Consider the following 27860-nt stretch of genomic DNA (forward strand, 5'->3'; position numbering starts at 1 on the left):
ATACTAAAACTGCGTTCTCTGTTCAAAAGTTGCAGTCTTTCTCACACATCCCCACGGCACCTCTTCTCAATCTTACTTCCAAGTGTCAATCTCTCTCTGCCCCACTCCTCCCAACTAGAGAACAAATGCAAGCATCCGGATTGGCAGATGAAAGCAAAACTTTCTAGCCCACCACCTTTTTTCAAAGGGAGGAAGGAAAGAGAAAAAGGGGCTTCAAAACCCTAAAATCCTAAAGCCACATCCAGAAATCCTTCCTTAAAGCAGACGGCCCACACCTCAGCTTAGCGTACAGAGAGAGAGAGAGAGGGCAACCTAAAGCCCTGAACTCCTAAACTTCCTCCCCCCCCCTGTGCCTTCTTTATCCAGAATCTAAACTCAATAAAGGTGAAGGATAAGGTTTCTCAGAAAAATAAGAAAGAAAAAGAGAAGAACACCAAGACCACCTCCATCCCCGAACTCCTCTTCCAGCGTCTTGTCTCTTTCACTCTCTGTTTCTACCTCTAGGCCATGGATGGATAGATGCCAATAAACCTACTTCACCTTCTCTCTATTCCATTTTTAGCTCCTATCTCTTCCTCCAGCAATCTGTGAGAAGTACTCAAAACCACTCCATCTCCTGCTTAAATAGGAGACCAAACTCTCCCATCTTCCACTCCTTTTGAACAAATCTCTCTGTTTCTCTGCGTAAAACCCTAGTAAAACCCTAAAGTCATCAGCTTTTCGAAGAAAGGTGGCTCCTTTCTGCTCCTATTCAATTCCTCTTGGAATCCCATTTCTCAAACCCCTTTCTCAGGACAAAACCCTAGAGATTTTGGTCACCTCAGCGAAGGGGAAAAGTTGAAAAGGTGGGATTTTTGTTCTGGATTTTCCTTCCTTAGTCCTATTTTCATATGAAAATTCTTCTCTGTCAATGAGTTGGATCGATCTCGATGCTATCGGGGTGCTCGGTTTCGAGTCTGGCGGCGAAGTTCGCCTTCTTCCCGCCCGACCCACCTACGTACACTGTCGAGGAGGACGATGGTGGACGGCTGGTGGCATCCGGGATTCCCCGGGATCATTCGATGGATGTTCTGGTGTTGGACACCAAGCGTGGGAACAAGGTTGTAGCCTTCTATCTGAGGAACCCCTATGCCCGGCTCACAGTGCTTTACTCGCATGGCAACGCTGCTGATCTGGGGCAGCTCTATGATCTCTTTGTGCAGCTCAAGGTCAATCTCAGAGTTAATCTGATGGGGTTAGTGGATTCTTCATTCATGTTTTTTTTTTTTTGTCTCCCATCCATTAGTTTCAGCAGTTCCTCTGAATTTTCTGCATATGTAGGTGCCCCATTTCATGCAGTTCATTGGAAGTTTTTAATGTGTGTCTTTCAGTAATTCTTTGTTGTAGTTTGATTCGGGTTTTTTGTTGACTAATTCTGTGTTTGAATTGAACTTTAGTCTTCTGATTAGGGCCGAGCACGGGTCCGAGTTGTAGGGTTGACAGAAAAATTTCATCCGACTGAACCCAATTGGGTTGAAGAAAATTCAATTCGCTGCTGACTGTTTATCATGTATAAACCATTTGAAACTGAAGTGAACGGTTTGTAGCGGGTTCAGATGGATTGTGTCGGTTTGGATTTCATTATTGACCCAATATTGATTTTAAGTCCAATGTTGGCCCGCTCAAGCTTATTTATTTATTTATTTTTTGTCAATTGAATGTAAAAAAGGTCTAAAATTTATAAGTTACAAATTTTGAGCTTATTTTTGAATCTGTACAAAACAAAACAGAAAAAGAAAAGGTTTACTCATCTAAAAGCAACTACATCTGAAAGCTTTCATTTTAGAATTGTGTCAAATTGATGTGCTTCCATCAACAATTCAACGTAAATATTCTTGTGAATCCAAATGGATAATGGGGTGTTTTTTAGAATGAAATATTGAATTCTAAATGACACCATCCCAAAATGAAAGTGAGTTTGTGAAATATTACATTGGTTGTGTTCGATTTCATACGGATTAAAAGTGTGAGAACCGAATCTGACCGTAAATGATCAATTTTTTTACAAACTTGAATCTGATTCCACCTGATTTATGTCTTTCAACCGACCAAAACTAATGTTTATTGGGTCGGATTGAGTGGGTTTCTTCAGGTCTTGGTTATTTGCTCAGCCCTACTTCTGATGGTTTTTTCATGTGAACTGAAATCATAGTGAGGATGAAAGACATTGCCATGAAAACTTGCATTGAAGATGAATTTTATCTATTCTATACAAAATTAGGAAACATATGTTAGCACATTGTAACATCGGAGAACTAGATGCGGTTAAACATGCGAGGGAAAAGGATAAGGGAGCCATGATGGATAGGGGTTCCTAGTGGTTTCTCTGTGATTTCTAGTTTGTTTCACTTGCACATCTTTATCAGTGCCTCCTACTTCCTAAATTGGAGCAAGTTTGCTCATTTTTTCTGATTTTTTTTCACTTGGGATCAATTTCGCAAATTTTTTCCCAACTTCGTAACCATGTTATGGTTACCAAAATGTATATATGGAGAAAGATATAAATTTCACATATGAGGGATGCATCTTATGCTTTTTAAAGTGACCATGTGATGTTGATGATAAGTTATGTTGATGCCAACAAAGTTTTTGTTTTTGTTGTGATCAATTTGTACACATGAAAGAGAATTAGACTTAGTTTCTAGTATCAGATAGTAAATTTGGAATTAGAATAGGAATTCAGGTTTTGAGTTCTAGTGAAGTCGTCGAATTAGGCTGCATTTGGCATCATTTTCACTTTTATTTTTTTAAATTAAAAATAGGAATTCTCTTTCCATATTTAAAAAAAGTTTGACAATGAAAACATGTTTGGTAGTCACCGTTGTTTTTGATTTTTTACAAAATAAAAAAGAAAACATGTTCGTTAAGCAAAAATTTAAAACTTAATTTCATTGTATTTTCTCTACTACTTTCCAATATATACCCACCTACTATAATGCCTACAATATATAATTATGAATACATAGTTCACACATGATGATTAATAAGTCTAAATTTAGAACTCAGTGACTACTAAAATTATCTTGAAAACATATCAATGTTGTATAATATTGAAAATATCAATGTAAATGAAACATCAAACAATATCTAGTTTGCTCTATTCTCTCTTTGCCATATTATCTCAAACTTGATTCATTTGACATATCTGGCTTTGTGCCACATTTACTTGAACCCTCTCTTGCACTATGCTGCCTTTTTGAGGTTTGTACATTATCATCTACCTTGATATCTGTTGATACAAGAATTTGTTAGGCATCGGGACGCCGGAGTCGATGGCGAGATCGGCTTCCGGGGGGCGCGACCTGCACAAAAGTCTTAACTGGAGATGGCTCTGGCGAGGATCCTCCGGTGCTCAAGTCAGAACTCTCGTTGAACAGGAGCGTGAGAGGTAGAATAACGGCGTACCTCTTTGAGGGTTTTCTTTGAGTCTCTCTTGTAGCGGAGAGTTAGAGCTTCAGTTGGCAAGTTGTTGGCATGATCCCGTATAATCAGGATCAAGGTCTGCGGAATCGGTATCGATGGTCGGATCGGCTGGTCGGCGGTATGATTCGGCACGCTTTCGTTCCGTTCCGATCCCGACGAAGGAAAATGGAGCCGAACTGGAGAAGAAAAAGAGAGAGAGAGAGAAATAGAGAGGGTGGAAGAAAGAAAAAGAGAGAGGGGGTCCGTCGGAGGGGCCGTTGGAGGGCCTCCGGCGGGCCGCCGTGGCCCGCAGGCAGCATTTACGGCCCCTGCGGCTCCGTAGCGTGAAACAGGGGCGATCCGCCCATGTTTTCGTATTTTTTTTTAAAATATTTTTTAAAATGAAGCCGGCAAACTCCATGCCGTCTTCATTTAAAAAAAATATTTTTTAAAAAAAATAAAAAATAGGGGCGGATCGCCCTTGTTTCACGCCACGGAGCCGTGGGAGGCGTTTACGTCGCCCGACGGTCACAACGGTCCGTCGGAGGCCCTTCGGTGGCCCCTCCGACAGACCTCCCTCCCTCTTTTTCTTTCTCTCTCTTCCTCTCTTTTTCTCATTTTCTCTTTTCTTCTCTGGCATCGGCATGTGCCATTTTCCATGTCGGAACCGTCTCGCTTCCCTGTTGGGATGGTTCGGCATGCCCCGTACCGGGCGGTTCGGCCCGGTACGGTATTCCTTGATCAGGATGGATTCGTGGGGCATGAGATTGTCGCTTGAGATATTCGAGATGCGGTGATTGTAGTTACCTTATTAGTACAGCGACAATTGTTGTCTGGTGAGTGTCGTATTTCGAATGAGATTGCCAACTGAATGTTGTTGGTGACGATCAAGGGTCGACGATGATCAGGGATCGGTCGACCCAAGGCACTACTGGATAGGGACGTCCAGGGTTAGAATCTTTTTACAGGTGCGAAGCTGGTCGGCTAAACAGGATGGGCCAATGAGGACACGTCGGCAATAGCGCATCGTCGAGCGATGGTCGGCCATGACCTGTCTGCTTAGGATGTGAAGTGTCTCAGGCGGTTACAGAGGACTAAATTGGTGGGAATCAGTTGGCGATGGGCTTTTAATTGGTGGATCTGTTGAGCATAGTCATCTTAAGCTTTGGATCTTTTCATATAATCAGTCCGTGCAAAATTTTTTCCAACATATGCCTCTTACTCTTGAGTCCGACTTTAACCGGGCAAAGAGAGTACATCTGTCTTCCTTAGGCTGAGGGTGTGAAAAGGTCTTTCAACTGATGGGATGCGCATGACTTTTAGGACAGAGTGAGGCGGCACGACTTGAGTCATCATGAAGGAATTAAATAGACATCGCTTCAACATTTGTTTTTTGAATTGTGGCACTGATTCGCATAGCTGGTGGCCGTAGCCGATCGAATGGAGGGATGCCACATGTGCCACGTCTCACGACTTGTTGAGGAAGAAATGATTCGATATCCGGACGTTATATTTTTTTGGCTATAAATAGAAGAGGCACCTATCTTTGGTTTTTTCGATTGTTGTTAGACTTTTTGATTCTTCCTTTCTCTTACCATTACCGTAGCTTTTTGGAATAAGGGCCTTTCTTCTTCCTTCGTAGCGCACTCTTTAGAGAGGTTTTTGAAGGTTCCGATGACTGCTTCTTCTGTCTCCTTCCTTCGTTCTCAGATGGATTTTCTTTGTCGTCCATCTTTTTTTCTGTTACTCCCTCCTTTCTTTAGATATTCTTTTAGCCTTTTTGTTTGAGAATGGTCGAGCCGAGTGAGCTAGGTCTTAGTAGTTATAGTTCTGTGTTGAATCCGGACGATCTAAGTCGGATATGGATTTGGTACGGGTTTCTCCAGATTTTGATCTTAAGCTTCTTAGGGCAAACGAGCGTGTTGATAACCCGCCTCCCGATCGGCTTGTCGTGTCTGAAGAGTCACTCTGGGCAGGCTTAAGGTTTCTTGTTCATCCCTTCATCCTTGACATCTTCCGTTTTTATGGTTGGTCTTTTTGTGCCATTGCTTCGAACTCTTTTAGGTTCGTGGTAGGTTTTTTGGTTCTTTATGTCATGGCTGATGTCCGGCCATCTGTTGATCTCTTTCGCTCTTTTTTCACCATTAAGAGGCATTTTTACTTTAAGGATTGGTGGTATTTTTTTTTCTCAGAAGGGGGTTTCTTCTTTGATCAAGGGCGCTCCTTCCTCCATGGATGGAAGGAGTGATTTTTGTTTGTATCTAGTCCTACAGTGGAGGATTGGGATTTGCCAAGCTGGGTTCGGTTGGAGGCTTCAGCGTTCAAGGCCCCAAAGCTGGAGATTGAGGAAGAGGGTTACTTTAGAACCCTCATAGACTTCAAGTCTCTCTCGATCGATGAGTTGGTGTCCGATGAGATCCTTTTTAACACTGGATTCAGCCAGGCCGACCTCAGCGGTGAGTACTACAGTTGTTCACCTTATTCATCTTTTTCTTTAAGGATGCCAGCCAAGTTCGACTGCTTGCAGAGATGAGGCCCGAGGACATCGCCAAAATGAAGCGGAACCTTTCGAAGAAGAGGAAGGCTCTCGCATCCGATGGTGCCTCCAAGAAGCTGGTGACCCGTCGAGGAAAGACTACGGATAAGGATGGCTCAGCGGTCGGGGCCACAGTTGTCTTAGCGATTCCCACTTCAAGTCCGACTCCATTGGCTCTGGCTCCAATTTTTGTGGTCGCTCTAGCGCCGGCGTCTCCACCACCCGTGGCTTCCTTGCTTGCTGCTCCGACGTCTTGTGAGATTCTGTCCCCTTCCACTCAGCTTCCTACTGCTGTAGGGCCAAGCAGCATGCCTTCTTCCAGCGAAATGGATTCTGACGTTCGCCTTGATTCCATTTCTGAGGATGCAATCTTTGATGATTGGAGAGTCATTAAAGAGTTAATCGAGAGATCGGTTATTCCTATGGAGCTGAAGGGCATCGCTGATATGGGCTTCGATGACCTACAGCGGTACTCCAGGACCGTCGTGCATCAGGTGCCATCCTTATCTCTTATTTCACCCTTTGGCTTCTCCTTTCGTCTTTCTGCTGATTGTAACTTTTCTGTAGGTACTCAATTTTTTGGTCGATAGCTTGAATCGTGTGCGCAAGGCAGAAATCCACAAGGCTTTGTGTCGAAAGGCTGAATCTAACGCCATGGAGGCGCATGTGCATGCCGACGCGGCTAAGGCGGAGGTCGATAAGCTGAGAGATTCCCTTAATAAAGTTTCCGTCGAGCTTGCGCAAAAAGGGGAGGAGCTTCAGGCAGCCAAAATAAAGCTCGTTGAGGTCGAGTGGAAAGTCGAGGAGCGAGTTGTCGAGGCCAAGGAGCAAGTTGCTAAGGCTAGGCGAAAAACTTAAAAAAAGTTGCTGAGGCCCGTCAATCGGTATTGGAATCCTTCAAGGCTTTGGAGGATTTCAAGCAGGAGATGATCCAGGCTATCGACGGCTATAAGGCATCGAAGGCATACCACGATGCCTTGGTCGAATACGGTCAAGACTCCTTCAATAAGGGACATGGGATCAGATTTGACGATTGCCGTTGTCTGGTTGCCGTCCGACTTCCTGAGGTCGATCTCTTCTTCCTGGATGAGGACGAGGACGATGAGGATTTTGCGATTGAGCCGGCTCCTCCTAGTTTTGGGGCCACCTAGGAGCAGGCGAGGAGCAAAGAGGTTTCGATTGAGGTTTCTTTGCCGCTCGCTGCTGGTCCCTCCGAAGTTGCTGGTTCCTCCGAAGTTGCGCTTGACTCCAATCTTCAAGATGAGGTCGGGAAATGAAACCTGTACCTTCTTTCTCTCTTTTTTTTTTGTAAGAAAGCAGTTATTAATGAAACAATATTTCGTCTTCCTGAATTTGTGTTATTTTTCTTCCTCTTGTCCAGTTATGCCCATACGCTCTCGTTGAATATACCCCTTCAGTTCTTATCGTCGAGGCTTTATCGGTGGCATCTGCAGAGAGGATTAGGTTCCATGTAGGTGACCTTGAAAGGAGTGTTAAAAATCAAATAAGAAGGCTGCTGTCTGGAAGAAGGAACTGTCAAACATCAGGAAAGCTCTAGACGAGGCCTCAGCAGAAGTCGATCGATTGAGGACGATCAATCGTCGGAATGTCGTGACATATTTTGTTGAGAAAGTTTGGTTTGCGGCTCAGTCCGCAAGGCTATTCAAGCTCGTAGAGGATGCCACTTAGGGCGCCGCTGTCAGGTAACAGGACCTCCAACTCTGATTTCACTTGTCTCAGGACAGGATTTCGGAACTGGAGTCATCTGAGGCTGCTGCCATAGAGGCGAGGAGATGTTTCGTCGATCATGTGGTGCAGCTTCAAAAGGATCTCCATGTCGCTCAAACGAAGATCTTTGAGCTTCAGCACTTGGACAATGTAGTTGCTGAATATAGGCCAAGGGAAAGTCGGTGGACAGTCACGAGAACCTAGGGTTGGGCGATCCCGTGTCTCCAGACGACACGGTCTGGTGCATGTTTGATGTAGGCTATATGGTTGGATTCTGGACATGCCGGAACTGGATCAAGATGGCCTTTCCAAGGCTCGACCTCTCTAACTTTTCTCTCGAGGGTGATGCCGAATCTTTCGTTCCCCAGGGAAGGTCTAGGGGAGTTGAGATTCGTGAGCTCGGCCCTGATGGCAAGGAGGTTAGTGCAGAAGTGTCCGACGAAGCTTCGGAGACTGGGGCTCGCCGTAGTTGAATGTAGTGATCTCTGACGTCGTCTCCTCGAGATGACGTTATGCCTATAATTATAATAAGTTTTGTCAATACAATAACAGACGTTCAACTTGTGCTGTCTTTTCCTTCGTTGTGGGATGTCGTTTGTCGTTGTTGACCGTTGCTCGGGAGACCTTTAGTTTGGATGAGGACTCAGTACCTTTTCTATAGGGTCTCTCATGCATTAATTATGATGGTCTTTTGACGTTTCATGATTTCCAATGTATTCAAGTTGGATTTGACCAGAGTGCACGAAGGCCATGGGGAATGACGGCTACCACTTCCTCCGATGGAGTAAGATTTGGGGAAGGATGTTGGGCCTGCAATAGCACACCATGTGGTGGTATTCTGGTTCACGAAGTGGCACTTGAATTAACTTCTAGAATTGGGAAGATGCGCCACTTATGACTGAGAGGCAAGCTGCATCTTCTAGGCTGGCGATTGGCGTGGGTGCTTGTGCTTCTAAATAAAGGATGATGGCTGGTGGAACTCTACCTCCCATCCTCTTTCTCGTAGCTTTTGCAAAAAATCTTCTCTCCGTCTTGCCACAATGATGCCTTTGAAAAAAGCCATTAAGGATCGGGTCAAGGAAAGGAGGGCCGTTGAAAGGGAGGCGAGGTGGCTCAGGCAGTCCTTTTGTAGGGTGTTATCGACCCTACGATCTTCGCCGTCCTTTGGAGGCGAGGGTGCCTCTCAGGCCGAGAGGATTTCCCATGCAGTTTGGGAGTGCTGCGTCAGGGACTACAAGCCTTTGTGGCATTCGAGAAGGACGCCATCAACATCGCTGCCACCGTCTTTGTCCTCGAGTTTGAGGACTGTAAGGCCTCTCTGTGGTAGATGATGCCGCAATTGGACCTCCATTACCTCCTCCCGGGAACAGTGATGAAGAGGTGGGGGCTTTTTCATCGGATGAGGAATAAGCCCCCTCATCCCTTCTGCTTTCCTCTTCTCTTCTTTTTTTTTTTGAAGGGTGGTGCTTCGATCACCACTTTTGTAAATATTTTTAATGAAAAGCTGTCTTGTTTTTTCCTGCATGTTTCTTTCCGATCGATGATTATTCTTTTATTAGGCCGATCAGAGATCATTCCGCTCGCATTTAGAGCCGATCACGGGCTCTTTCAACTGACTAAGCCAATCAAAGGCCGTCTTTAGATTTTCAATGACTACGTCATTCAAAAGCCGTCTTATTGTTTTCAATGATTAAGCTGATCAAAGGCCGTCTTATTTCTGATGAGCAAACAAGAGATTATTATTTTTAGAAAAAGAAATTTCATTGAGGAAGGTCATGAGATACCTTATTGGTTGTAGATTTGAACGTTCTCTGAATTCCATGGTCGGGAGAGTGTCGTTCCATCAAGCTGCTTCAGTCGGTAGGTTCCTGGCTTGATGACCTCATCCACTTGGTATGGGCCCTCCCAGTTTGGAGCCAGTTTGTCTCGCTCCTTGGGTTGTGATATCTCCGCCTTACGTAGGATTAGGTCGCCGACCCTGAAGATTTTGTTTTGAATTTTGTTGTTGTAATACCTGACAACCTTATGCTGATAAGCCGCCATTCAGATGCGCACCCTCTTTCTGGCTTCTTTGAGTAGATCCAAGTTAGCACGCAGCCTCTCCGAGTTGGTCTGCTCATCAAAATTCTCAACTCGCGTCGATGGAACTCCAATCTTAACAGATATTACTGCTTTCGTCTCAAAGGCCAAGCTGAAAGGAGTTTCTTCTGTTGCAACTCTTGGCGTCATCTTGTATGCCCAAAGTACATGATGAAGTTCGTCGGCTCAAGATCCTTTGGCTCTGTCCAACCTTGTCTTCAGTCTTCGTAAGATAGTATGATTTGTTATCTCGGCCTCACCATTAGCTTGAGGATGAGCGACAGAGGTAAGATGGTGTGATATCCCATGTTCCTTGCAAAACTTCTCAAACTTAGCCCCTGTGAACTGGTGCCTATTATTGGTGATCAATACTCTAGGTAGGTCAAACCGACATATGATCGATTTCTAAATGAAGTTTATTGTTCTTTTGTAATACGGGCTAGCGGTTCGGCTTCTACCTATTTAGTAAAGTAGTCCACGGTGACAAGCAAGAATTTGTGCTGATCCGATGCAGAATGGGTCAAGGATATCCATCCCTCATTGCGCAAATGGCCAAGGGGCGCAGATAGGAGTGATTGGCACGACGGGCAATCATTGTATGTTGGAATTTCTTTGACACTTATCACACCGTCGCACGTAATCTTCAGAATCTTTTTACATAATCGGCCAGTAGTAACCATGTTTGAGGAGTTTATAACCTAATGCTTTCTTGCCGATATGACTCCTGCAGATACCTTCATGTACTTTCTTGAGTGCATAGTTGGCTTCAGATGGTCGTAGGCACTTTAGGAGAGGCAATGAGTAAGACTTCTTGTACAATTTTTTCTCATGAAGGAGATAATTAGCCTACAGATCAATCCAAGAGGGCTCCTCATCAATTTGCAACACAGTTGTCGGCTCCTCAATGATCGACCGATTCATCATCTCAAAAAAGGTTGTCTTAGGCAGCTTAGATGGTGACGATGTTGCTAATTTAGACAATAGGTCGGCCCTCGAATTTTCCACCCTCGGCATTTTTTGGATTTCAAGTTTGTTGAACACATACGCCAAGTCTTTGATCTTCTGGAGGTATTCAATTGTGTTGTCTCCTCGGACTTCATAATTGCCTTGAATGTGTCCGACGACCAACTGAGATTTACTACAAGCCTTGAAGTTCAGTATTCCCAGTTCTTTGGCTATCCAAAGTCCTGCGGCCAAAGCCTCGTATTCAGCCTCATTATTTGTAGTCGGAAATTCGAAGCGTAAGGTGTACTTGGCTATCGCTCTTTCTGGGCCTGTAAAGATTAATCCCGCTCCGGATCTTGAGGAACTAGACGAACTGTCCACGTACATTACCCAGGAGCTGTCATTAGTTTTTGAAGGTCCCTCGTCAGTTGGAACATGCTCTTTTTGCTTAGCTAATTCGTTTGGAATGGTGCATTCGGTCACAAAGTCGGCTAGGATCTGGGCTTTGATGGATGGTAGGGGTTGGTACTGGATATCAAACACTGAGAGCTCGACTGCCCACTTGGCAATCCGTTCCGAGTGTCGGGCCGATGGAGAATGCTCTTTATTGGTTGATCAGTTAGGAGGATGGTGTGAGCTTAGAAGTATGGTTGGAGCTTTTGAGCTGCAATGAGGAGTGCATAAGCCAGTTTCTCCAACTTTGAATATTTGGTCTTCGCATCCTTTAGGATTCGACTGATGTAGCAGATTGGTCTTTGAATTTTGTTTCGCTCTTGGACTAGCACTACACTCATAACAGACAAAACTGCAAGGTATAAATACAATTCCTCGTCAGGGTCAGGCTTATCGAGCAGTGGAGTGGAACTAAGGTAGTCCTTGAGGTCGGCAAAAGCCTTTTAGCATTCCTCGGATCACTGAAAATTCTTTGGTTGCTTCAGAACTTGGAAGAAGGGCAAACACCGCTCAGTTGATCTTGAAACAAATCGGTTCAAGGCAGCGACTTTCCCTGTGAGGTGCTGTACCTTCTTAATTGTTCTAGGGGGAGTCATCTTCTACATAGTCTTGATCTTCTTCATATTGGTCTCTATTTTTCGATTCGAAAACATGAAGTCTAGGAACTTTCCGGAGGTGATCCCAAAAGCACTTGGCTGGGTTCAGCTTTATCTTGTACTTTCGTAGGGGGGCAAAGGCTTCTTCGAGGTCATTAATGTGGGTCCTCATGGATTGGCTCTTGACGAGCATGTCGTCCACGTATATCTTCATATTACATCCGATCTGATCCTTGAAAATCTTATTCACAAAGCGCTGATAAGTTGCACCTGCATTTTTTAGATCAAAATGTATGATCCTATAATAAAAGAGACCTCGATCAGTAATAAAAGACGTTTTATCCTCATTTTTAGGTGCCATCTGAATTTGGTTATAGTTGGAGAAGGCATCCATGAAGGATAGAAGCTCGTGATCCGATGTGGTGTCGACCAGTTGATCGATTCTCAGCAAGAGGTAGCTATCTTTTGGACAAGCTTTGTTAGATCGATGAAGTCGATGTAGATTCATCATTTTTCGTTTGTCTTCTTTAATATGATCACATTGGCTATCCATTTTGGATAAGTCATTTTTTTGATGAAACCTGTTTGGAGTAACGTGTCCACCTCCTCGACTATCATTTTCTGCCGTTCCGGTGCAAAGCTTCTCTTCTTTTGCTTAAAGGGAAGGGAGTTTGGGCTCACGTTCAGTCGGTGCATGATTATTGAAGGATCAATTTCCACCATGTCCGCTAGTGTCCAAGCAAAGACGTTCGAGTTTGCCTGCAAAAGGGAGGTTAGCTGATCTTTCATTATCTGATTCAGATTTGATCTGATTTAGATCGTGTGCTTCGTGTTTCCATCCGCCAATGGGATTGAGATGAGGTCCTCGACGGACTTTCTGCGCTCCTCGGCCAATTTATCCCGGGTATCTAGCCCCTCAATCGAGTATGACTCGATGGGCCGACCTCCTTGGAGAGCGATGCTATAACAGTGACGCGCTAAGCCTTGATCTCCACGGACTTCTTCGACTCCATTCGTTGTTGGAAACTTCATCTTCTGGTGGTATGTGGACACGACAGCTTGGAGCGTGTTTAGGTCTTACCGGTCGAGGATGGCGCTGTAGGTCAAGGGTGCTCGGATGACCAAAAAATCAATCTGGGCAGTATAGTGAATGGGGAATCGACCGACGTTTACAAGCAAAGTGATGATTCCTTTGACAGAGATAGTCTCGATAAATCCGACAAGTGGGGAGTTCATCCTCCCCAGCCGATCATCCGGTACTCCCATCTTTGAGAAAGCATCATAAAACAAGACATCGGCAGAGCTTCCATTATCGATTAGGACGCGGCGTACATCATAGTTTGTAATATTTAAAGTTACAATAATTGTGTCATTGTGCGGAAACTAAATTTCTTGGGCATCCTCCTTGGTGAAGCTTATCAGCTCTCCAGTCCTCTACCTCTTTGTTGCCTCATCATCCCTGTCGAGTCCTCCAGCTCCATGCCCCCCAGTAATGGTGTTGATCACATCGGCTGGGGGTTGATCTTCTTGCGGCCCTGCCTGTAATAGTTGCTCTGTCGGCTGAAGGGATCTCCGCCATCGCCTTTCTCGCTGCTCCAGCTCCCACCTTCGAAGTATAAATCGATCGAGACGATCATGCCTGATGAAGTCCTCAATCTCATCCTGGAGCTGGATACACTCCTCTGTGTCATGGCCATGATCGCGGTGATACAGGCAGTACTTATTTTGATTTCTCCGATTTGGGAATGATCGAAACCTCCTCGGCTCCGGGAGCTGCCTCTTTATTTCCATTAGCACCTGAGTCTTAGGTGTGTTCAGCGGAGTGTAGTTCGTATATCTCATTGGCGGAGAGGCATGCTGATCCCTTCTCTTAGGGCTTTAGGGTCGGCGGTTTCGAGGGGCCCCATTTTTCCTCTTCAGAAATGGGGATCGGGAGTGCTAACGGATTCTCTCCTTCCGTCTCGAGGAGCGCTCCTTATTTTGCTCTCCTACTGCAATAGAACTGGCAGGGGTACCATCCTCAACGAAGACCTCCGTGTGAGCATACTTTTTTGCTTGGACCAATATATCGAGGAATTTCGAGGGTAGGTCTTTATTAATGACTTCTTGAGGTCGTTCTTTAGAAGTTCGCTTATCATCGCGGACATTGCGACCGATTGATCCAGATTGTGGATCTTCAGGGTGGTCGCATTAAAGTGGCTGACAAAAGTTCAAATCGACTCCCCTTCTTTTTGCTTGATGGTATGGAGGTAGTCGGATCGCTTCTATTGTCGTTGGCTGTTGACGAAGTGGCCGACGAAGGACCGACTCAGCTTTTCAAAGGAATGGATTGAAATCGGTTTCAAACTGGAATATCAGTGTCGAGCTGCTTCCTTTAGAGTAGTAGGGAAAGCTCGACAGAGGATAGCATCAGTCTCTCCATGGAGGAGCATTGCCGCTTTGAAAGTTTCAAGGTGATCGACGGGGTCTGCGGCCCTGTCGTAGGTCTGAAACTGTGGAGCCTTAAAGTGCCGAGTGAGCGGCTCCTGCATAATCCTCGGAGCAAAGGGTGGTTCATTGTTGAACCCGTCATAGGGAGTCGAGGGGGTATTGTGGATCGCTCTCGAAACCGCCTTTCAATAGCAAAGTTCCAGGCGGTGCAGGTCTCAAAATATTGGGGAGATCGGCGATCAAGGGTCGAATCGTGCCCCGATCGAGGATTTGGAGATCGCCGCCTTCCTGGTTTCTGAGTCTTGAAGTGGTTCTAGCGGGTCTACCTCCTCTCCGGGCTCTACAGAGGCGCCCGCGGTTGTTTTAGTGGTGGTGGTGGCCGTGAAGATAGATTTGGTGGTGGCATTGTCGAAGGGGGTGCGGGGACAATCTGATTAGGCTACGGCACCGCTGATGGAGGTGCCAGGATAGTTTGGACTGTCTGGATGGCAGCCGTCAGAGTTTGAACCTGCTGGAAAAGTAGGTTGAATTGGTTCGTCGTGACCAACGCTGGCTGGGCTAGTGGAGGAGTCTCCGTCATCGGTGGTTGCACCTAGTTGTTGGCTTGGCTCTCCGTCGGTCGGGAAGTAGAAGTGTTGGTACGATGGGATGAAACTCTTTTTGGTGGCATGATGTCTTACTGCTCTCGATCTGCGCTCCTCCAAACGGGTCAGGATCCTTCCTCTAGCGTCAATCTGTTGATGCGAGAATTCATCAGACGTTGGGATGCTGGAGTCGATGCGAGGATGGCCTCTCAGGGGCGTGACTTGCACAAAAGTCCTAATCGAAGATGGCTCCGGCGAGGATCCTCCGACGTTCAAATCAGAACTCTCATTCAACAGGAGTGTGAGAGGCAGAATAATGGCGTACCTCTTCGAGGGGTCCTCTTTGAGTCTTTTTTATAGCGAAGAGTTAGAGCTTCAGTTGGCAAGTTGTTGGCACGATCCCGCATGATCAGGACGTGATTCGTGGGGTGTGAGATTGTTGCTCGAGATATTTGGGATGCGGTGATTGTATTTACCTTATCAGTCCAGCGACAGTTGTTGCCTGGTGGGTGTCGTATTTCAAATGAGATTGCCAAATGAATGTTGTCGGTAATGATAAGGGGTCGGCGATCCAAGGCGCTACTGGATAGGGACGTTTAGGGCCATAATCTTTTTACAGGCGTGAAGCTGGTCGGCCAAATAGGATTGGCCAATGAGGACACATCGGCAATAGCGTATTGTCGAACGATGGTCGGCCATGACCTGTCTGCTCAAGATGTGAGGCGTCGATCATGTGGTTGCAGAGGACTAGCTTGGTGGGAATGAGTTAGTGATGGGCTTTTAATAGACGGATTTGTTGAGCACAATCATCTTGGGATTTGTACAAAATTCCTCCCAACAATATCGTTCCTGTCATGTTCCTCAAACAAATGATTTCTCACCGAATGCATTTTGATAAAAATTATGTACAGCACAACATGCAATTATGATGTAACAATGATTGAGGCTTTAATACTCCCAAGGATAATAAATATATGCGGCTCCATTCTAAAAGAATCATAATATCCATCTGGATGCCTCAACTACATATTCATGCCTTGTCAGGTGGGAGGTTTTACAAGGTTGCTTGCATAAATGCTTTTTATAATACTCAGTAATGTTATAATAAATAGCATCTCTTATGACCCATCATTCATATTAGAGTCAGTCTTATCAGATGAGGTTGACTTATAGCTATTAGATACCATCTTTCCAACTTGTCAACATACAACAATGATCTAAGTGCTTCCTACCAATTAGGTATAGCAATGTGCCATTTCAAGATGATTGTAAAACATTAAAAAAAATAAGTATGGCAACATATGAATTAACACCATTCCAACCTCAAATATTCATTCATGATATTATTCCAATTTCCAACTATAATCGACATACTAATTTATCAAATATCATTTCAAAATATTTATTCCATGATCTAGCATGTACGTAAAAGGTATCCATAAGATCTTATAATAATATAGTATATAAAGAACATCAATCAAAACATCCATAACAACCACATTAGTTAAAAGAAACCAAACTAAACATTAAGAAAATGCCATTTCATAGGTTCTTAGCAGTCATTAAATCTACAACATCCATATACACATGACTAAAACAGGTCCTCACAAACCATCAATCAACACTTAACCATAGCGGAGCAAGACTGAACCACATCTAGCATCTTCGCTAAAGATTTTCGGCCAATCCATCCTCCTCTCCTTCGGTATCTCTTTGAATGATTCCATTGTTCTTGGGTCCTCACAAAATTTCTTCACTACCTTTGCATCACTCGGCCCATCTACTCTTCAGAGAGCATTCAATGTTTGCAAACTTCTTTTTAGAAGTTTTTTATGAGGTGAGTCAGATGTAGCCAAAGAAGCAATTATACTAGATGAGCTTGCCATTTTCTTCTCTATGAGTATGTTTCTTATTTTTTCTTATTTACTAAAGGTGTTCAGTGCTCAGTGCATTAATTAGTGTTGAACGAAGGTTGGCTCTCTTTCCCTTGTGCGATCATGATGGGGTGATAGAGAGAACGACTTTGGCAATGTGCAAGTAGAATAACTAAACCATCAAAGTGATCCTCAAAATTTTTCTCTCCCCTATCCTCTTTATTGTCCGGGTCCAAGGGACTTCTAGCTGAAGGATGTAACAAATGACCACAGGCCGTAGTATCCCAAATATCGTGCACAACTTTTCAGAAATAGAACATCCTTTCTTTTGAGATTTCCTTGCAAATTTATTTACGTGAGAGAAAGTTACCATACATCATAATTTTAATAAGTTTAACCATAATATCTTGTGAAGCATTGAAATATTAAAAGCAAAAACTTAAAGCCTTCTTAAATTAGGTCTACCTTATATAACCATTGCATAGTTCATCCTCTACAGTTACCTCGCTTGTTAATGAGTTGTAACCAATTCATCTCTCTTTTATCCACTTAGCAAAGTCTCTTTGGCATGTCCTCAATTGACTGAACCTGCTTCAAGAAAAGTTGTCAGTCTATTCTCCTTGAAAACTTCTTCCATGAGTCAAATGAACATTTGTTCATTCTCTGTTTTCCATAGACTGTTAACACCTACCTCAACCACATCATTTTCACTATAAGATTCATTCATGTTCATAACTATATGTTCTACCATCTAATTAAACAAGAAAAAATTAAAATACTATATAAGCTAGATGGAATCATATCTTCATAATATTTCAGAACTACCACGAGCCTAGAAATGAAAGTTATGAACAATACTGATGTATTTTTATTATACTATGCTTTTAAGTGTTACAAATACGATCTAGTTTCTAGTTGAATGAGAGCAAATAGAAGCAAGAGTAGATATTCACTCTTTCAATCAAGCAAGAAATGTGTTAGTTAAGTATGGGTTACCAATGGAACATGGGACAGTATATTCAGATTGGACAGTCTCCATGGCCTGCCTTCTCCAACATCATCCTTAACAAATGATTGACAATATCTAGGAAAGGCCTAAAGCATCCCAAGTGATTATCTGTAACCCTATCCCTTTATTCAAGCAGAATTAAAAAATAGCTTGCAAAGATAGCAAATTAGCCATGGTTTTTGGGAGAACGCACCATAAAGGTTTTTGGAGCCTCTTTTTTTTTTTTGGTAACTAGAGCCTCATTCAGTAATAGCGGAAGAGGCAAGCTGGAAAATGTTTTCTAGAACAAGTTGTCAAGTAGGAACAATATCTTATATCTCTATTTAGTTATAAATTATTTGTGTGTTTTCTTTGTCTATGGAATTTAGTTACATGGGTTGGTAAGCCTTTTTATTTGCTTGTTTTAAACATGTATTTATATGAACTATATTGCCTTCTAGTTTTATTATGATATTTGGTTATGATAAATGCATCATATAATAGAACTCCTATTGTTTTCCACTTTTCCCTATCTTACAGGCAAGAGTAATATACCTTTTTGCCTGTAAAAAGATTCTAACCTGTTTAAATTCCACTAATAGGTGCTAAGCTACACATGTTTTACTACACCTATTATGTGAATCTCTCTGTCAAATAATTTATAAGGATATTCCACCCCACACCCCCCCTCCTCCTCTTCTTCCTTCCCTCCTTTTTATTCTTCCATGATATTCTTCACCCAATCTATACTTTTTTAAATCCATAAATACATTTGATATCCTACATAAGTTTTGCAATTGAATTGATCTGAATGCATCTGAGAAATGAACAGAAAAAGCAACATGATTCTTGTCTCCCTGAACTTACTTAACAATAAAGAACTGAAAAGGGGAAAAAAAATCTGTGGCAGCTAACCAAGCAAAGAAACTGAAGAGATCTGAGGAAGCTAACTAAGAGAATAATTCTTGCATCTATGGATGCTATAAGCTCTATGGTGTAGAAGGGAATGATTGAGGGCAAGAATGAAAGATCATAAGTCCCCTAACTTTTCCTTCTCTCTCTCTCTCTCTCTCTCTCTCTCCATCCTAGGTACCTTCTTCACATTTCGTCCGCCATGGCGAGGAGGCGGAAGCTCAAAACAACTTACAACTCCAGCCTTGACCCCATCAAAAACTCCAAACCCAACCCTCAACCCCAAGAAATCCTTGGCCTTATCAAAGCCCTAGACCTGACTTCCTAGACCCCTTCTACAAAGACCAGATGGTGGGGCATTCTATGCTGCCACCAAGAAGCAACTAGACATCATCAAGGACATCTTCAAAGAAGACGATGCCAGCCCAGCCCATTGCAAGCTCTTCAACCATGATCTCCCAGTGAAGACCCCACTTGCTGCCTTCACCATAGCTTCGGTGAGCTGGGCTACAACATCATCCACAACAAGGATCCCCAGGATGGCTGACCCAAGTGCTATGAGTTTGTTCATTTCAAGAGCCATAACATGATCTCTCTTAAGAGGATTGGTGGCCGGAATATGGATGGGGGCTATAGGAGGGTATGCTGTTCTCTTCCTCTGCCCTTGATCATCTCCTTTTACACCACCCCCAATATGCAGTTCCCAGTTATCATCCTCGATTGTTCCATTATACATCCTAGAGGACCCAGACTTTTCAAACCAGGCAAGAGAAGGATATCACCTGATGGGAAGGAGGCAAAAGGATGAATGGAAGAGGGGAAAGACTTACTGGATTGATCATGTCGATTGATGCTCCTTGTCAATGTGCCAGATCTCACTGACGGGGAGGCTGACATCTTGTAATAGGCTTTGGGAAGGGTAGAGAAGAAGAGAAGATACAAATTAGATCAGGTAGTTGAGTGTGATACTAGGAGTTGTTTGTGGCTTAGAAAGTTGCTCTTGGAAATAGTAGAAGTAAAGATTTTTCACTTTCACGTTTTCACAAATTATGGAAGTCACTTTTAAAAATATAAAATAAAAACAATGAAACTAAACATCTTTCTTAACATCAGAGTTTGTGTTTTTACTTTTAAAAATTGAAAACTGGAAAAGTAAGTGATTATGAACCGAGTTCTTGTTTGTCAGTTATTATATGTCATTAGTAGTTTCATGTCTTGACCCGTTGGCATGAGCGGGGCATGCGAAAAATGGCTGCACATCTGATAGGGTTGGCCTCATCGGATATGCAAGGCCTGCCTAGAAAATTTCTTATTTTTAGGATCAGATTTTCCGAGTAACGATAAAAGGGCAGTGGTAAATTTTAGAGCATCTATAGAATTCTATTATAAAGATTCCAACATTGAAAATTCCAAAATCAAAAAGTTATACAGAATATCTTTCCATTACATAAAATTTGATCAAAATGAAAGATCACTCTGAATCCTAGACTGTCCAGCACTTCGCCATAACCCCATCCGAGCTACTCAGCATCTGAAAAAAAAATGATAAGAGATAATAGTGAGCTAATAACCTAGAAGTTACCTATACACTTTTAGTTGGATCAAGCACATAAATGTTCAGATAAATACAAATATCATTATTAATTGTAAAAGAAAATAAAATTGCAAATTTCAGGAAGGAGTTTCATAAATGGCATGTAGACATTTATCAACTTAAGGATTCACCTTTCAAAATATTAATATAAAAACTAGATTTAATGTGTTTTTTGATGAAATTTTCAACAAAAAATATTTACAAATTTTGCCCTCTCTTGGTCTTTGCGACTACGGGCATGATTAACCAAATGACAAGGCTCGGAAGAAACGAGTCCTTGATACATGATTTGCTAGCAAGTGAGCCCATTAGCTAGGCCTGAAAGGAACTAGCTTTGAGCACATGTTTGCTAGTGATCAACCCTATTGGATAGGCTCTAAAGAAACTTGTTCCTGAACACATGTTGCCAGTGATCAGCCCTGCTGGTTAAGCTTGGAGCATAGTTGGATAAGAGAGAAACCATTAAGCCTATTTCAAAATCGATTTCTTCATCATATAACAAACATAAAGCTCTCAATATCCATGAGCTTCCAAAAAAGATTTGACATCTTATTTCATGCATTTCCATCTTGCAAAATCAGCCAAGTTGTTTCTCTTGATACACACAAAGAAATCCAGCTTCATGCTTAAATTGAGTATTTCATGCTTGATGCCTATTTTAAAATCTTTTCTTTATGTAGGGTGAACATAATATTTAATTTCAAACATGAAATGTTTATAAATAATTTTCATAGTTCTCATTTTAAGTACTATACCTATTTTCCAAACACATTTACAAACCAAGCCAAATAAAGTTTGAATCAGATCACATGAAATGCATGGTAAAAATGCTAAGGTGGTGAGGTTACAAATCTACATTGACAAAGTCTAGAAATTTCGCTAGCTACATAACCTAAAACAATGCAGCAATCATCAAGCCTCTCTTTGAACCCTAAAGTACAACCTTTACAACCTTATTTTTCCTTCACTTTTAGGTATATGGAGGACTCACTGGGTTGCGAGATCCACTCAAAGCTCCACAATGTGGGATTCTTCCAGATTAGGGGCTGCGACCCTACATCCACAAATCAATGGCTTTACATATGGATGATAGAGCTTAGATCTATGCACACATTCTCAAGCCTAGCCTAGCATCCAGGGATCTTATCTGTCCCCTAATCCAAGCATCGAATCGGAGATCTAACCTATAAAATACAAGATAGATATCACGTCGAAGGGGGTTTAGTGACAAATCCAAGAGGCCAGACTCTTGAAACTGATGCTTCTTTGAGATAATGGGTGCTAGCCTTTGCATATGAGAGAGAGGAGGATGGCCAAATCCTACATAAAAATTGAGAGAAATGTTGTGGAAAGAGAGATGGAGGTAGGGAGAGAGAATATTAGCATGCATTAGTAGTGGAAAGAGAGAAACCTAGCAGCGTCACAAGGAGAAACATTTGACAAAATCATGATGAAGATGCTTGGCAGTGTTACAAGAGGAAAATGCTCCATAGCGTCATTTGGGAGGTAGTCTATGGCATCTCAAGGGAGATGCTCATGGTGTCTTTAGAAAGATGACCGATATTGCCAGAGGGAAGATGTTCGGGTATGCTTGCACATAGGGTGGAATGAGAGAGGGAAAGAAAGAGAGATAGAGAGGGAAAGTGGAGAGTTGGGAAGGTCTATAATGCAAAGAAAGATCATGGGGTTACCATGCGTACATCGAGAGGAAATCAATAAAAAGAAAGCAATAAAAAGGAAGAGAATGTGGATAAGTGTAGCAGGCATGTGGAAGAAGAAAAATAAGGAATGGAAAGAGGAGATCACGTGCACCATCGGTCAACTGGCATGGTGTTCGTGCCGGCTGACCAAGAGTGCATGTGATCTCTCTTCCCATATTTTCTTCTACCATGCACTTTCTATCTTATCCGCACTTCTCTTCCTTTATTTATTTATTTATTTGTTTTTTTTTAAGCATGACTCAAGATGTCACCCAACAAGGCTAGCTGAAATGTGTTATTTGATTTCTTTGGCCTTGTGTAAATACTCAAGGTCTCTTTAGTGAATCGATGTGGGACTTTACACATGCTAACATGGGCTTTCATATACTTCTCCCATTTAAGCCCTGACATCATCATCAGGCTAAGGGTTCATAGCCAGTCAAATTCAATACAAACACCATGATCGACCCATGGTCTGTTTTGAAAGGACCATGCTACAGTGGTCCCTATTTCACATAGGCCATGGGCCAAGTTCTTACTTAAAAAGGCTAATCAGAAGATGTTATTTGGATCTCTTGGCCCTATATCAATACCCAAAATCTATTCGGTGCATAATTGATGGGGGCAAAACACGTGCCAAAAAAGGATCTTGGAAGCAGATGTCTACGAAGTCAAGTTGAAGTCTTGTCCAATCAAGATTATAGTGTATTTACCAATTTTAAAGCCTTTTGTTGCGAGCGCATTGAAATCTTTTCTTATTTTTTAGAAGTCACAAATACATTGAATTTTTTTTAAAAAAATTAAATGACTATTTAACCATTTGCATGTAGATAAAGAATATTGTTTATTTTATTAAACAATGTTATACCTCTCAAATGTCTCATATTGAGTTCTCCAAATTAGTCTTTGCAATATGTTCTAAAAAGGATCCCTTTTTGGGCGTCTCAGTTTGTCAAGGTTATAGTCACTGTCTTTTAACTCAAGAAAAGAAAGAACAATTATTGAAAATTAATATTCGGTAGCCCATGTACTTAAATAAGGAAATGACCCAAATATAATTATAAACACCAAAATAATACTTACGAGAAGTATTTGTTGCTACTTTTGAGCAGTTTTGGCCAAAATCGGCCAAAACCACCAAAACTAGATTGAAGCCAATCAGTTTCTGCCAAAACAGTCCAAAACTACCAAAACTGACCAAAAGCCAAAACTAGGGCCCTGTTGCGGTTCAGTCTCTGCTGAAACTTCCAACCTTGGTTTTAAACTTCTAAAATCATGAAAATGGAAGTTTCTGCCAATAGCAACATTTAAAAAAAAAAAAAAAAGGAAGAATCTGTCTCCACCAGTTTTGCCTTTCAACTATCTACTTTGTTAGCCAAACTGTCATCCTTATGCACTTTTTTGTTCACTATTTTAACCATATAATAGCAACAAACTTAGTTCAGAAAAGTCCACCATGAGCTAAACCTTCAATTTCTAAAATTATCTCAAGCCCCATATCTTCAGAACATGCAATTTGGCTCAAAATTCTCCATATCCGAACCCAGAGTCAAAGATCAAGAATGTCACATTCAATGTCATAAAACATTATCAAATTGGTCATCTATGTGATCCGTGCAAGGTCTACAATTTTTATGATGCCTGTATGTATGAGTGTATATGTAGGGCAGGTTAATGCTCCTATTGGACCAACTCACATGTAGTTCTATTGTTGAAATTACTTAAATACCCTCATATTGTATATTGGTACAGGATGATACTTGCAGGTATCTTTTGATCTTTCTCTAATGCGATGATGTACCCAAAAATAGTGAACTGAGCGCACTAAATACAGAGTAATATGCCCACTTGTACATTAACTTGTTGCCATACATGATGTGAGAGAATTCAAGTCATTTCCCTGGTAGGACGAACTTTGTAGTTTGGCACATTTGGAGCAAGTGATAACCCTATTGGTGAGCCTATTTGAGAGTGTTTTAGCCTTATGAAAAAAGTCTGAAATAAGATTACTTTTTCGCAAGTGAACATTTGTAGGTGTTATGCAGTTTCAAACATTGTATTGCACGATTGGAGGCTTTCTAATGGGAGCATTATTGTTGCAAGAGAGTTTATGGTGGGAATTTAGATGAATGGTGGTGATCTATGAGGGAAACCAGGTGGAGAAATGAGAATGTGGGGAAGAGAAGGGGTATGAGTTGTAATAAGGGAAAGAAAGGAGTGAAACTGACCTTTGATGGTTTAAGGAGCTATGAAGAATATATTGGTTAGTGATGGCTTAAAGCAGTACAACAACATACCATGGAGACATGTAGAGTGCTAGAAGGGAAGGTAATTGCCTGAATATTCTATTGTAGAATAGGACTGGGAAAAGGTGAAATGAGTTAAAGAGCTTGGACAGCTTCTTTTGTATCAGTAGCATCTTTATTTATGGGAGTTGAAATGGAAAGCTGATATTGTTGTATTTGGTTTGGCATATGGGTTGATGAGGCCAAGATTTGTGTTCAACAAGAAGTTCAGTGTTGTCAAAAGCTTTATTTATGTTCTGAACAGACGTGAGTTGTTGCTTTGAACAATGAATCCATAAGCAAATTTTGGCAAATTTATACAGAAAATTGAACTGATGCATTCTTTTTGTACAACACAATAATATCTGGAAAAACTTTATGAAATTTAAGAAACAATTGAATATTTATTAATGATTTGGAGGAATTTGATGACAAATTTGTTCATTTTTCAATGGTGTGATTTTCATTTTTTGTTTCTGTAGACTTTGAAATGTTTATTTTGAGTGTCCGGTAGTTATTTTTTTTTAATCTGATCCATTATCTATTTCACCATCCTTCAAAGACGTTGTATTTGTATTATTTAATTATTTGTATTTTTTAATGTTTTCCCCCTATTCTTCCCAATATCCCTCCCACGGTCCTCTCTCTCTCTCTCTCACCCACACCCCCCACCCCTTTCCCCTCCCCTCCCTCCCTCCCCACACACACAGACACACACACACACGACAATTGCAGTTGCTGGTCTCGTTTTGATGAGGTTAATGTTATATCTGTGTATCTGCAGATACGACTACTCTGGTTATGGAGCGTCAACTGGTAAGGTGAGCTGTTTTTATATCTTTATTGATATCTTGTCTTGTTTGAGAATGTGGTCACTTGCTGCTTGTAACCCAAGTGCTATTAAATCCGAGGCATATATTTCTGGGGGAGTTTGTAGAAATCTGTGATGAATACTATAAATTCTTTTGAAATTATTTCCCTAAACTTTCAAAATTGCATGAGTGCTGCTTGACATGTATGTCGAACATCAAGGCAGATGCTATTTCAACCTCTAAACAGTTGGTTGATATTATAGACACGTCATATATATAATCATGTATCCATGTCATGATGTTAAGCAAAAGAGAGTGGAATGGCCAAACTTTGTCAGGTTCGACATGACAAATGTGCCTAATTCAAACAAGCAAAGACAAAATAAGCATCTTATTTTTGTTGGGATCAGTTATTCCTTATCATGAATATTGGTATTTTTTGATGACAGATCCAGTAATTTGGTCAGCTCCAACACTATTACTCGGTTTGTTGCTGAATTACCTGATTTAGCTTAGCCTTTGCATTTCTGTTGCACTATGTTAAAACAAAATGCTTTCATATTCTTGGTCAAAGCTCTCAATCAAGCGATAGCCTACATGACTGGGTGTTAATTATTTATACAAACGCATTCTTTAAATTGTGAATGATTGTTTTACTTCAAAAAAGGTTCACCAACTTGTCAAATCAACCTGCTCATGTGATTTAAATGACGTGGGTGGATCATGATTGTTTTTGAGTGTTTTCTAAAGGATCCTGTCCCTCGGGATTGTAACAAGATGGGTTGCTACAACTGCGAGTTAATGCCATCTTGTTGATGTAAATGTCACGAGGCTTGCAGAATGCATGAACAATTGTTACCTTCGTTTTTGATTTTAAATTTACAAGTCTACATGTTGGATGAAGTAATACCGTTCTTAATGGTCTGTTTGTGGTGTCTAGCCAAGTGAATACAACACTTATGCAGACATTGAGGCTGTATACCAATGCCTGGAAACTGAATATGGAGTCAGTCAGGAAGACTTGATCTTGTATGGGCAGTCTGTTGGTAGTGGTCCCACACTACACTTGGCAGCTCGCTTGCCAAGATTGCGTGGTGTAGTGCTTCACAGTGCTATATTGTCAGGCCTCCGTGTGGTCTGCCATGTTAATTTCAATTTCTGCTTTGACATTTATAAAGTAAGTTTCCCACATTGATGATTATCTTTTTATTAGCTTGTTTCTTGTTGGCAATTTAAACTAATATTTGCCTACTTGCTTATGCAGAACATTAACAAAATTAAAAAGGTGAAGTGCCCCATTCTTGTAATTCATGTGAGTCCTTTAAGATTTATGATTTTTTTTTTTTTCATTCGGATATCATTTGCTTGTGTTGACATGTTATCTATATAATGAAATGAAATTTGATGCTGACTGTGAATTTTCTGTTAGATATGAATTCTAAGACACATTATTTACTATATTAAAAATTTAAAATTAACTGATGTTTGTCGTTGATACGATAAAACAACAGACGTCAGCAAACCTCGACTGATTAGCAATTATAACAAGTATTGGCCACCTCGAAGTCCATTATTTTAATACAAAATGATGGAGTCAAAACCCCTCTGTTAAAGAAGAGAAGATTGCAGTGGTCAACATGAGAGAAAAGCTGATGAAGAAAATCACTGGAAAACACCACTTTAAGAAAAGAATTTATTCCTCCACATCCATAACTAGCATGCAGAGTCGTTGTGGCTTCTTTTAAATCTTCTTTGATTGCATACAAGTTCTAGTCTTATGAAGGAGTCCTCAACACTTAGGTCAGTGTTGCTCTTTCCCTGTCACAATTTGCAGGATCCATTCCTGAAACTGGAGTTACGCAGTCACCTGCTTCCAAAACTGTACCCCTAAGACATTGATCTATCTTTATCTCAAGCTATTATCTCTACCACATAATCTAGACTGCAAGCTTCTTCGGTAAATAAATGAACAGAACAATATTTGGGACCCCATGGAAACATTTATCAGATCCATTCCCGTCATGGGTTTTGTAAGCCACAAGTTAATAGAACAGTGCCCAAAAAGCTTGGTAATTTACATCTAGTAAGTCACTGTTTATCATTAAAATAGCTGTTCGATGCTTGGCTCCTGTTGAAACTTTCTTGATTCTTTATGATGAGAAGCTGAGTGTAGTCGCTAGAAGATGAAGGCAGGAAACATTCTGAGTTACTTAACTAGCTTGTTTAAACTGTGGTGATGGTATCTGATCAGGGCACGGAGGATGATGTAGTGAATTGGCTTCACGGTTATGGGCTATGGAAACTAGCAAGAGAACCCTACGAACCCTTGTGGATCAAAGGAGGTGGTCACTGCAACCTGGAGTTGTACCCGGACTACATCCACCATCTATGCAAGTTTATCCTGGAAATGGAGAACATCACCACTGCAACCCGGCTCAAAAAAATCCGACAGGAGCTCCAACTTCCTAGAAAAGCTTCTAATGCGAGCACGACCACCACCACTACTTTCACTACTAACTGCTGCTGCCAAATTAGAATTCGGAAGCCTACTTGCTCAGGCTGTCCGCAAACAGGATGTCTGAAGTTGCGGAGTTGCAAGGGGTCAGTGTACTCCTGCAACTGGTGTTGTGGTAGAGACGGGCAGTGAAATTGGTGTCTGTATAGAAACTTGCCAAGATATCTAACCCTGCAACAAGGAAGTAATCAAGTTCATGTTGTATAAGAGGATAAGAAGTATTTGGTGGTTCGTTTTTTCTTCTTCCGACTCTTTTGTAGCTCTCCATGCCTTTGTTGAAATATTATTTGATTGGTATTGGGTAGTGCTTGGCAATTCTGTCTCCAAATGTTGCTAATTGTGGTATGAATACCACTTATAAAATCAAATAAGTAATCATTTGGAGCTA

The 27860-nt window shown here is 41.7% G+C and overlaps 1 protein-coding gene across 1 annotated transcript; it reads left to right on the forward strand.

Moving 5' to 3' along the window:
- Window positions 1-48: 48 nt before the first annotated feature.
- On the forward strand, window positions 49-27860 carry LOC105059255 (uncharacterized). Its single transcript, XM_010942485.4, is given in 6 exon segments — window positions 49-1234; window positions 24930-24966; window positions 25898-26134; window positions 26222-26269; window positions 27209-27369; window positions 27371-27860. Coding segments are annotated over 6 exon segments (957 nt in total). The 5' UTR covers window positions 49-929; the 3' UTR covers window positions 27540-27860.

This window comes from Elaeis guineensis, chromosome 16 (genome assembly GCF_000442705.2).
Source record: "Elaeis guineensis isolate ETL-2024a chromosome 16, EG11, whole genome shotgun sequence".
Classification (NCBI taxonomy): Eukaryota; Viridiplantae; Streptophyta; class Magnoliopsida; order Arecales; family Arecaceae; genus Elaeis; species Elaeis guineensis.